Genomic DNA, 11676 nt, shown 5'->3' on the forward strand with positions numbered 1-11676 from the left:
CTTCGCTGGACTCCGGCGGGTCCGCACCTTGCAGAGCGCGTGGCTGATTCCAGCGAGGGGGCGGTGGGGGGCGACCCATCCATTGGGATTGTCCCAGTCTCCGCGCGCGGTGACTTCCGGGGACAGGGGCTGCACCCCGGAGGCGCGGGCTTCAGCCGGGCTGTGTCCTCTCTAGGTCCCAGTGGCAACGAAGAGGCCCGAGCAGCCCCCTGCCAACCGCTGGGAAAGCCCAGAAAGCGCGCTCGCCCTGTTGACTCGGAACCCCGGCGACAGCTGGGAACAAGACGGTTGGGAGCGCTCTCCGGGAACCGGGACGAGCCCTGTGCGCGGGTGCGCGAGGGAAGGGAGCGGCTCCAGCAACAGGTGCGGCGCGAAGCCGCTGCCGCAGCAAGGGGCTCGGCCGCAGGAATCGCGAGCCGGTAAGGCGCAGTGAGGGGCTCTCTATCTCCAAGGCTGCACCGCGCGGGTCCCTCCTCCCCGGCTCCGCGGCCGCGCAGAGGGCAGGGGTCCTCCGCGCTCTCAGGATCGCCACCTCCGCCTGGGAAGGTCCAGCTCTCAGGCGGACCCGCACAGAGACGGTGCCACTAGACACGGTCGCCCCGGCAGGTGGCCACCAGGGAGGCTCAGGCTCGGAACCTCGCGCTTTGTGTTCAGGACCGGGACCCCGGAGCGCCTCGGCACCCTCTGTCTCCGGCAGACAGCCCTCACCAGCGCTCCCCGGGCTCCCCCGAGGGCCATGGAGCTGGCCGCTGGGAACCTCAGCGAGGGGAACGAGAGCTGGCCCGAGCCTCCGGCCCCGGCCCCTCCGCCGTTCTTGGGCATTGGCGTGGAGAACTTCGTCACGCTGGTGGCCTTCAGCCTGATTTTCGCGCTGGGCGTGCTGGGCAACAGCCTGGTGATCACCGTGCTGGCGCGCAGCAAGCCGGGCAAGCCGCGCAGCACCACCAACCTGTTCATTCTCAACCTGAGCATCGCGGACCTGGCCTACCTGCTCTTCTGCATCCCCTTCCAGGCCACGGTGTACGCGCTGCCCACCTGGGTGCTGGGCGCCTTCATCTGCAAGTTCATCCACTACTTCTTCACCGTCTCCATGCTGGTCAGCATCTTCACACTGGCCGCGATGTCGGTGGACCGCTACGTGGCCATCGTGCACTCCCGGCGCTCCGCCTCCCTGCGTGTGTCCCGCAACGCGCTGCTGGGCGTGGGCTGCATCTGGGCTCTGTCCCTGGCCATGGCCTCGCCCGTGGCCTACCACCAACGTCTCTTCCACCGGGGCCCGGGCAACCAGACCTTCTGCTGGGAGCAGTGGCCCGACCAGCGCCACAAGAAGGCCTACGTGGTGTGCACGTTCGTCTTCGGCTACCTGCTGCCGCTGCTGCTCATCTGCTTCTGCTACGCCAAGGTGGGCGCGCGCGGGCCGGGGCTGGCGGGGGGCGGGGGCGGGCGGTTCTCTGAGCCCCCACTGCTTTCGCTGTGGTCCCTGTGTGCCCTGCAGGGCGTCTCCCCCACCCCCGGCCGCTGAGGGTCTGTCTGCTTCGCGGAGAAAGTTACCTGGAGTTTGGGGGACGCTGGGAAAGTTTGCAGTGCGCTTCCCAGAGTCGCGCGTCCCCTCCAGGTGGCGGCCTGCGGCCCCAGGTTGTCCCTAGGCACAGCAGCCCGCTTCTCGGTGGAGGGAAATCTGCGTGGTTTTAGCAACTCAAACCGGGACAGCCTGTGAGTGACTGCGGAGTCGGGGGTGGGGGGTTAAGGGGTGCACGGTCTCTGTGGGCCGGCAGGGGGAGGGGGTTCCTCTGCCAGGGTGGCGGGTCTCCTCCGCCCTGCCGGCCCTCAGCTGGGACATGAGGTGGTGATTCTGGTGAGGCTCCTTCCCCCGGGGGGGCGTGGGGGCCTTTTGGGGGGCCTGGCTCTGTGGCTGTAGGAAGCCACTGCCCCTGGGGACAGAGCTTCCCGCTGTTTCACGCAGAAGTTCAGGTTTACAAACCTAGCAGTGAAGCAGTGCCTCTTCTCCGAGGTCTGAGAACTTGAGGGTGGCCTTTGGTTCTTTTTAGGAAGGTGTGTAAATGACGCACATGGTTCAGGTGGCAGGCATGACTCCATACCTGGGCCAAGCCCTGGGACCCGTCACACTCACTGGGACACTGTTCTCACCTCCCTTCGCACAGCTCTGCACACTCACCTCCTCCTTCATGCGCACCACGGCACCCGGCTTTGAAGGTTTCACACCCATCCAAAGTCTTACACACACTGGACGCAACTTGTTCACATCTGAGTGAAAAGGAGCACACGCCCCATCCTCTGTGAGGATTCACGTCCCCACCCTGCTGTCCAGGTGCTGCCCCGTCACCACCAGAAACACCCTATTCCATCTCCGTCCCTCTGTGCACCTCCTGCTTGTTCAGACGCTGCCCAGCCCGGCCTGCGGGGCCCGGTGCCCAGACCAGGTCCGGCGGGAGCTTCTCTCACTGGGTTCAGAAGTGCTTTTCCAGCAACCGCGTTTGACACAAGGCTCGGGGCTTGCTTCCCCCTCCCCCACAGCATCGGCGCAGACCCGCCTGGGTGGAGCCCGATACAGTTTTGGAGAGCATCTGGAAGGATGGGCTGCAGGAGAGGGGTGGGGGATGCAGGAAAGAACGCCCGCTTAGCTCTTGGACAGGTGGCCCGTCCAGTCACCCTGCCTTGTGCTGATGCGTCGCAGGGGCTTGCTCTGCCCCGCACAGTGGTCTGAGGCGTCCTGCCCTGGGTCATTTCACCTGCCCGGCCCGGCCACCCGAACTGGCGCTGTGGTGGCTGCTTCATTGATGGGGAGGAGCTTCTGGAGGAACACGACAGCCTCAGACTGGAGAGCTGGCCGACAGGTGGCCCAGGAACAGGTTCCATGCAGGGCCCCCCGGTCCTCCGAGGGAGGGGACAGCTGGTGAGGGCCTTGGGGACATGAAGCTTAGGGACTCTTCAGCTACTTGCCTCTTAATTCCTAACCCCACAGAATAGAACTGAGGCATAATTTGTTCATTTCCCAGAAGTTTTTAGGTCTTCTTGATGCGTGGGTAAACCAGACCACATTTCTATCACACGGCAAAGTGTGAACACGGTTATTGAAAACTCAGTAAGTCCATGATCATGGGGACTTTTTAAATGTGGAAATAGTTTGCTTTTAAGCATAACTGACCATATCTTTTGAAGTGGACCTCATTAAGCAAATTCATATCGTGGCTCGAATAGATGGAGAATTTGTCATTTCAAGTTGCTTTTCTTTAGTTCTGTCATCCCGTGGGAGCCCCCCACTGAAGGGTTTGCCACCTGGACATTAAGTTCAGGGTGCGCACTACACGTGGCATGCCCACCCCCCAAGTTCCTGCGCCCCCCGTGCACCTGCTGCCCACCCTGGCCCAGGCTCAGGGTTGAGTGTGTGCTTTGCACATGCCTCCTCAGTCTGAACAGCAGTGGAGGGAGGCCACCAGGACACCTCCATTACATTCGGGGAAATACGTCCATGACCCACCCTGACGCCCACGAGCTTTCCCTTCCCATGGCGGACCTGCGCTGGGTCGGGATGCACTGTGACGTGTTGACATGTGCCTGTCACGTGGGCCGGAGAGCGAAGCAGCTGGACAAACAGACTGGGCGTTTTCTCCAGTTACTGCTCAACACGCTCCTCGGGTGGCTTGAAGTCACTGGCGTGGTCCCACGGTGGCAGAGGGTGTGGACAGACCCCCAGCAGCACCGTGAAGCGGAGAACGCCGAACTTTTCCATCCTGGCTTCCTCTCCAGGCGTCCCTCCTTGACTTTGCTTGCCTGTCTCTCCTTTACTTTCTCCTCTGGTCCCTTGTCCTCTGTGGCCAGTGTCCTCCTGCTGGGAAGGCTGCCACCAAGGAGCCTCTCCAGGCTGCCCCGTCCTCCCTGGCGGGGCCTGCTTCCGGCTCTCACCCGTCCTGGTCCGAAGACCTCCTGGTTTGCTTCTACAGAAGCTCCTCCCCATCGACCTTTGCCTCCCCCCCCCCCCCAGTGTTTGGTGCCACCCTTCCCGTTGGCAGAGCAGTCACCGACCCATTGTCAGGGCGACCCCAGATNGGTGGCAGAGGGTGTGGACAGACCCCCAGCAGCACCGTGAAGCGGAGAATGCCGAACTTTTCCATCCTGGCTTCCTCTCCAGGCGTCCCTCCTTGACTTTGCTCGCCTGTCTCTCCTTTACTTTCTCCTCTGGTCCCTTGTCCTCTGTGGCCAGTGTCCTCCTGCTGGGAAGGCTGCCACCAAGGACCCTCGCCAGGCTGCCCCGTCCTCCCTGGCGGGGCCTGCTTCCGGCTCTCACCCGCCCTGGTCCGAAGACCTGGTTTGCTTCTACAGAAGCTCCTCCCCATCGACCTTTGCCTCCCCCCCCCCAGTGTTTGGTGCCACCCTTCCCGTTGGCAGAGCAGTCACCGACCCATTGTCAGGGCGACCCCAGATGCTCCAGGATGACCCCAGATGCTCACTGAGCCAGCGCCCGGCCCCGGTGGTCGGCAGGGACGGTTTCTGACGCTTGTGACTGATCGCCCAGAAGTCTGCCTCCAGTGCACAGGGCAGGCTTTGGCAAGAAACTTAATTCGATTAAATTATTTCCATGCTGTGGTGCCAGAGGGAGGCGAAGATGTGGCCACAGCGAGGCCGAGTTCCGGCGGTGGGGTCGCTCAGCAGCGGCTCCCTCGGCGGCTGGTGGACAGTGGAAAGCCCTTGGTCCCTCAGAGGCGAGTCTCCCTCAGATTTCCACGTGGGTGGGCGATGGGCGTGGGTTCTGTGCCAGCCGGAAGCTCCTGTGTGCAAACGCTTCCTGCCGAGCACCCTGACCCTCACACTGGCGAGAGGAGGCAAAGGCAGTGTCTCTCAGGAGGAAGCCCAGGTCTCCCCCAGAGACGCTCCACGGAGCTTCAGTTGTGGAACCCGCCCAGGGTCCGCGACTGGTGAGGCCGGGCTCCCCAAGTGCAGGTTGTCTCTGAGCTCAGCGCCGAGGTTACGGTTTGAATGAACGAGGACAGGAGGCCAGATGGGGGGACACTTGCTTTAAGGAGACTTGTAGCAATGCTGGCTGGCGGAGGGAGAATGGAAGGGACACAGGAAAGCAAATACCGGCCGGGAGCCCTCCCTGAGGACATCAGCCTGATTTGCCCGCAGGCCTGCTGGCCCCCGCGGGATGGGGCACAGGATGGGGCGCTGCAGGGCAGCCCCAGCTCTTGTGCGCATGCGCATCTGGGATCAACCGTCTCATCCCACTGGTATCGGACCCGCTGGTGGTCACAATGGAGCAACTCGGGGAAATCAGATGGAAGGCAGACCCGCAGGGCTGGGTGGCCGGGGGGCTCTTTTTGGACAAACTCTAGAGCCGCCTGTGCAGGGGTGCTCTGCACCCAGGCTCTGTGACCTGGAGCGGCACCTGGACAATGACCGGGGTGGCACTTCACCATCGTCTTCCCTTGATCACCGTCCTTGAATTGCAATTGGAATGGTTTTGTAAATAAGGGTGTTACCGGTTCAGCAGGCCCAGAGCCCTTGGTGCAGCAGAGACCGTGGGTTGTGGGCCATGAGGAAGCCAATTTTTAAAAAGATTTTATTTATCTTTCGAGGGGAAGGGAAGGAGAGAGGGAGAGAACATCAATGTATGGTTGCCTCTCATGCATCCTCTGCTGGGAACTGGCCTGCAACCCAGGCATGTGCCCCGACTGGGACTCGAACCTCAATCTTCTGGTTCACATGCCCGCGCTCAATCCACTGAGCCACACCAGCCAGGGCAGGAAGCCTATTTTAATCATCTGTGTTTTTCAGGTCCTTAATCACTTGCACAGAAAGTTGAAGAACATGTCGAAGAAGTCAGAAGCATCGAAGAAAAAGGTAATATTTACAGCATATGGTACCCGTGTCTCTGTTTGCATTCTTCATTATCCTCACATCCGCCCAATGTGGGAAGGGAAGGGAGGCCTAAGGAGGCCGGGGTGGGAGGTCAGCCCCCAGGGCGCCGGGGGTAACCGTGCAGCTGCTCCAGACGTGGACAGAGCGCTGGGGAGCTGGGGACACCTGTGGACACCTGTGCTTTCTGGATTCAGAGCCCACGCGGGCTGCCTTCGGGACTGGTTGGGACCGCGTAGTCGAGTTGCCACATCTGTAGTCCTTTTCTCGTGAATTTCCCATCCCTGGTGGGGTTCCTGAAGGCCCTGGCTTAGCTGTCTTTGGGGCGAACTTGTTGGAATCCGTCCCTCAAGGCCAAGAGCTGAGGCCCTGCTCTTCTCTGCTCCTCCCAGGCTGGCGCTGACGGGCACTCCGAGGCAGAGGCTTCCGGCTGGGGGCAGGCTGAAGGGTGGGGGTCTCCCCCTTTCTAGTTGTCTCTCTCACCCTGCGAATCCGGAGAACTTCTGAGTAATTTTAGCATCTCACACCCTCCTGCTTAGGTGACACTTTGCATTTTGAGGGAAAAACTATTTTACGAATCCGGGTTAATTTAATTCTTACTCAGACACCATCTGTATAATTTCTGATTTTTCAAAATAGAATGAGATTATTGGACAGTGTGATCTGGGTAGAGGAGATGATAACCTTGCGTTTTTACCCCCCAAAATTAGACATCACATCTTAAGATACCTTGTTTTTCCTCTGAAACATCTATGATGATGATGACACAGAATTGGCAGAAATTCTATTTTAATCATATTTATTTTTAAAAGTTCTGCCCAAGTAAACCCCAGCCAGCTCTTCCTGACTTTCCTCGTCTCCAAGCAGTGACGTAGTAAAGCCACATTGGTTCCTGCCAGTGGAGGAGCACAGGGTCCCGTTGGAATTTGAAATGCACCCAGGCGGAGTCCAGGGCACCCACCAGAAGAGGAGGGGCAGCGAGAATGCCAAGGCTGCCTGCGTCTGTACTGGCGTCTGGTCAGCCGTCGGCCACTCAGACCTCAGCTCCAGCGTCGGGCCGGGCTGGACAGCAGCGTGCGGAGGGCGAGCAGGTGTGGGAGCCGGTGCCTCCGGCCTGTGCCCCCGAGGTGTGGGATGCCAGAGCAGCTCCCTTTTTTCCTGCTGCGTCTCTCAGTGCTGGCTCTGAGCCCCGCTCCTCACCTGCAGGAAAATGATGCACTGAAACCCAGGAGGGACTGTTACACTCTGCCCCTGCACAGAGCTCCCCGTGAGAGCGGGAACGAACGAGCCGGCCGTGCCGGCACACAGGTGACGCCGCGCACACAGGACGCAGCTCCCGACTGACTCAGCAGAGCTGGGATGCGCCGACAGGACGCAAAGCTTCTTCGCCACAAGCTGGGTCTTCCTTGCATGTGAAGGTGGCTGTTTTAGTCCCTGTTTTTGAGAAGGGTTGCAGAGAGAGCGTGACAGTCCCTGAGAAGGACACCATGGAGGAAGAATGAGAGCAGGACTCGTAGGAGACGATGAGCAAAGCCTCTGTGTCATTTCACAGTGGAAAGGTCTGAAGATCAGAGATGGGGCAGCAGACACGATGTTTAGTTTTGTGTGTGTGTGTGTAGTGGTGTGTCTGTGTGTGTACAATGTGCATGCAAGTCTGTGTGTCATTTCACAGTGGAAAGGTCTGAAGATCAGAGATGGGGCAGCAGACACGATGTTTAGTTTCGTGTGTGTGTGTGTGTAGTGGTGTGTCTGTGTGTGTACAATGTGCATGCAAGTCTGTGTGTCATTTCGCAGTGGAAAGGTCTGAAGATCAGAGATGGGGCAGCAGACACGATGTTTAGTTTCGTGTGTGTGTGTGTGTAGCGGTGTGTCTGTGTGTGTACAATGTGCATGCAAGTCTGTGTGTGTGCGTTGCACCTGAGTGGCCCATGAATGCTAGTCCTGCCCCCGGAGAGGTTTTCACATCGGGAGGCGGGAGGCAGAGCATGTCCTCGTTCTCACAATCTCTGACCCTTCGTAGTCACAGAACAGATGTCTGGTCTGTTGTGACAGATTTAATTGCCTCTTTGTTTGCATAGAACAAATAAAGCCTGGGGGGCGTGCATGTGGGTAGGAGGAGAGAGCCCAGAGGTGTCGGGGAGGGTGAGGAGAGGGACTGGGGAGGGGGAGAGAGGAGGGAGAAGGTGGAGGCCTGGGCAGGAAGCCAGCCCCATGCGAGTCCCCGAAGGCAGAGACCAGATGGCCCCGGGTGCCCAGACCCAGGAAGCATCACCACTGCACCTGCCCCGTCAGCACCTGCTGTGGCTCCGTGGGATCCGGTGGGACAGGCCCTCCTGTCTCCTGCTCCCGCTCTCAGGGCTGAGTCCAAGTCCCCGTGTCTGTGCCGTGTCCCCCAGCACAGGGAGCCCTGCACAGTTACCCTCACGTGTCGGGGTAACACAGAAGAGGGACGTGGCCCCACTGCACCGTAGTAGCAGCAAGAGCAGCGAGCCCTGTGAGGCATCCGGTGCTGTGCTCGCACAGGGGCTGCTTTCCAGCTCAGGCTGGTCGGACACTCGACGAGGTCCGGGGGGGTCTTTGTGGCCTTCAGGGCGGGGCAGACATCAGACTGCACGGCCACTGCGGGGAGGAGGCTGAGCAGAGGCTCCGTGGACGGCCCCTGGTTCTTCCTTCCACTTCTGTGGTGCCCATCGCCACGCGTCCGAGTCAGGGTCGTGCCCACCATACCGGCCTTTTGCAGATGCTTTCCCAGGTCACCCAGCAAGCTGCTCAGCTGTCACTGACACAATGACAGTGTGGTTTTCACCATTCTCCTCTTTTAGTCATTTTTTCCTTCAAGTGTCTTGAGACACAGTCTGAGTAAAATTCTTTGAAGAAAAAAACAGATGCCTCGGATGACTTGATGAAGAGCATCCCCCAGGAGCCGGGAGACGGCTGTTTCTCAGACACTTTCAGCAGGAGGAGCCCGAAGGAGGGGAGCCGGCAGGTCCGGCCTTGAGTCTGGGAGCCACAGGGAGGGTTGGGACGCCCCTTCAGACCGTGCGCGGACAGCCGAGCACCGTCCAGGCGCAGGGAGCTGGCCGGTCTCTGCCTCAGGCTGGCCATGCTACAGGAAATGAGAAAAGTCCTGCAGGAAATGTTCAGAAACCACCCTCATTTCCTGCAGAGGTCGGGGGGCACTTGCCTGGACGTGCTGAGGTTCTCACAGTGGAACCAGGGGAGTGGCTTCTTCAGGTCTTTCTGGGGGAGAATCAGGTTGTAAATGTCGAGGGAACACCTTTGTCTGTAGCTTGAAGTGGGTGAGACAGTTTGCTTTTATTGTGGTTTTATCAGTGGTTCTTCAAACACCCGAGATTTCAGATGTTTCCTGGTGGCCGGCACCGGCTGAGGGGAGCCACGGGGGGGCGGCCCAGAGACGCCCTGGGCAGAGGTGAGCACCAGTCGGCCTGAGCCCCAGCGTGGGGGTTGTGCACACTGTTTTGAGCAGATATTGAACTTCCTGCCAGCGTGGGAAGCAGCAACGCGTGAGGACAGTGTTCTGCCCACATGAGGGCCTCCTCCCCACAGCTTCTCAGTTTTCTCAGCCTGGAGGCCTAGAAGCTTCTGTGCGAGAGAGACTGACAGAGAAAATCATGCACTGCGTCCAGCTGCACAGATGTCTTTGCTGGAGTTGACGTCATTGGGCTGACCTGGAGATGGCCTGGGAATGCCAGGTGCAAGGCCAGGTGCAGGGCCAGGTGCAGGGCCAGGTGCAGGGCGCCATGTGTGCCCCGGCCAACAGAACTTCAACTCTGCTGGGCTGAGATGCTTGTGAAATGGAGACCGCAGTGAGGCCCTAGCTGGGAGCATTCTAGTTGACTCTTCTGGAACAGCCTTCGATGAGTGACACGGTTTACCTCAGTGCCCAGTGCGTGTTCTTCCCTGATGTGCTGGGCATTGCAATCCAGCCGCATGTTCAAGGCTGCAGGCAGATCAAGAAAAATGGTCTTGCTCGTGGTTCTGCGAAGGCCAGGGGGATCACGAATCCGAGAGGTAAATTATGATTGGCCTACAAACACACAGCGACAGACGCTGCACAGGACACGTCCCCTGCTCAGGGCACAGCGCCATCCCCTGGCCACCAGGGCTCTCACCCAGACGCTGCTGGGTCCACTTCTGCCCCAAACCGGGCACGTAGTAAAAGCTCCCTAGTAGAAGCCACAGGAACACTCAGGGGCGTTCATTCTGGGAAGCTGAGAGATGCCGCTGCTGTCTCCAGAAGGGCCGGGGACGTCTCCTGTTTGCAGGTTCCATGACCCCTGGGTGCCTTGGGGTCGGTGACCCAGGAACCACTGCCTCCTGCAGGGAGGGCGAAACGCATTGGCCACAGAGGCTCCTCTTGCTGCCTCGGAGCCCTTACTCCTTGTGCCTCGGACAGTGAGTGGCTCCGCCCAGGGCTGGGGGCGGGGCCAGGGCTGGGGGCGGGGCCCGGGTGATCATCTCAGCACTGAGGGTGTTAAAGTGGCCTCCTCGAATCTCCAGGCAGGTCCCGTCCCTCGCGTGCGCGCTTCCACGCACCGCAAAGCTGCTCCTGCGGGAGGGCGTGGCGGGCCCCGCGTGACCCGGAGGTCGGCACGGAGCGCAGGCCTGGGCGCTCCTGGACCCCGTGGGACCTGGCGCGAGGTTGCAGGACGCGAGGCTGCGGGGAGCGCGTGCCGCACTGACCGTGTCCCTCCCCACCCCCAGACGGCGCAGACGGTGCTGGTGGTGGTCGTGGTCTTCGGGATCTCCTGGCTGCCGCACCACGTCATCCACCTGTGGGCCGAGTTCGGGGTCTTCCCGCTGACGCCAGCCTCCTTCCTGTTCAGGGTCACGGCGCACTGCCTGGCCTACAGCAACTCCTCCGTGAACCCCATCATCTACGCCTTCCTCTCCGAGAACTTCCGCGCGGCCTACAGGCAGGTGTTCCGCTGCCCCCTGCGCACCGCGTCGCCCCTCGGGGACGCCAAAGACCACCGCAGTCGGCCCGACACCCCGCCGTCAACCAACTGCACGCACGTGTGAAGCCGGGCTCGCTGGGCCCTCGCCTCGGGCGTCTTCGTGGAGTGGACATGTGTGGAACACGAAGAGGGTCAGGCAAGGCTGCGCGTGCTCTCTGCTCGGCCTTTCGCATTGTTTCGGTTAAACTCCGCCCGTGTTTACAAAGAGCTTCGATCCATTGACGAAACACCTAGGTCTCGTGAAAATTATTTTCATATTTTATTTTATTTTGAAATTCTTTTTCAAAAGGAAAGGAAATTCTGCCTTGTGTTATACTTGTTAAGAAGTGAAGGTTTAGTACATTTCTGTGGGCACATGCAATTCTTTATCGAATAAGGAGTAAAGGCCTGGAAATGCGGCTGGGAATATTTACAATCTATGTTTTGAAGCAGATTTGTTTAGGGAAAATCATTTGCACCTTGTTTCTTTCGTTTTAAGAAAAGGAGTAAATGTGGTAAGCTCCGTGTTTCACACTGCGGCCGTGGACACGGACATTTTAGCGGCGTGTACTTCAGTGGCTGTTTGTGTCGGGCCACAACCGTTGCACGGGATTCAGACCTTGCCGATTCGGGCACCGGTCACGTGTGCGGCCGGTTGTGAATAGTGTGCAGGGCTTGGAAGGCCTGCCATGTCGCCTGTGATGACACGGACCTGGGAGTCGGTCTCAGGAGGGTAGAGCAGAGCCCCATAAAACCGGCCCTGTGAACTTGGGCTTGCAGAGTGACTGAAAGGCCAATCAGGGGGAAAGCCAAGCACAACCGTTCTGCTAGGAGAAACCATGAA

General features: G+C 59.7%; 1 protein-coding gene across 1 annotated transcript; it reads left to right on the forward strand.

Moving 5' to 3' along the window:
• Positions 1–736: 736 nt before the first annotated feature.
• GALR1 (galanin receptor 1) lies at positions 737–10917 on the forward strand. Its single transcript, XM_037037139.1, has 3 exons — positions 737–1402; positions 5794–5859; positions 10600–10917. Exons 1-3 carry the CDS (start codon positions 737–739, stop codon positions 10915–10917), a joined length of 1050 nt encoding a protein of 349 aa, XP_036893034.1.
• Positions 10918–11676: the final 759 nt, after the last annotated feature.

This window comes from Sturnira hondurensis, unplaced genomic scaffold (genome assembly GCF_014824575.4).
Source record: "Sturnira hondurensis isolate 20B ecotype Veracruz unplaced genomic scaffold, ASM1482457v3 Scaffold0001872, whole genome shotgun sequence".
Taxonomy (NCBI): Eukaryota; Metazoa; Chordata; class Mammalia; order Chiroptera; family Phyllostomidae; genus Sturnira; species Sturnira hondurensis.

Coding starts and splice junctions, on each gene's coding strand:
- GALR1 (XM_037037139.1), top strand. CDS start 737: ATGGAGCTGGCCGCTGGGAACCTCAGCGAGGGGAACGAGAGCTGGCCC. Junction 1,403..5,793: donor TCTGCTTCTGCTACGCCAAG/GTGGGCGCGCGC, acceptor TGTGTTTTTCAG/GTCCTTAATCACTTGCACAG. Junction 5,860..10,599: donor CAGAAGCATCGAAGAAAAAG/GTAATATTTACA, acceptor CCCCACCCCCAG/ACGGCGCAGACGGTGCTGGT.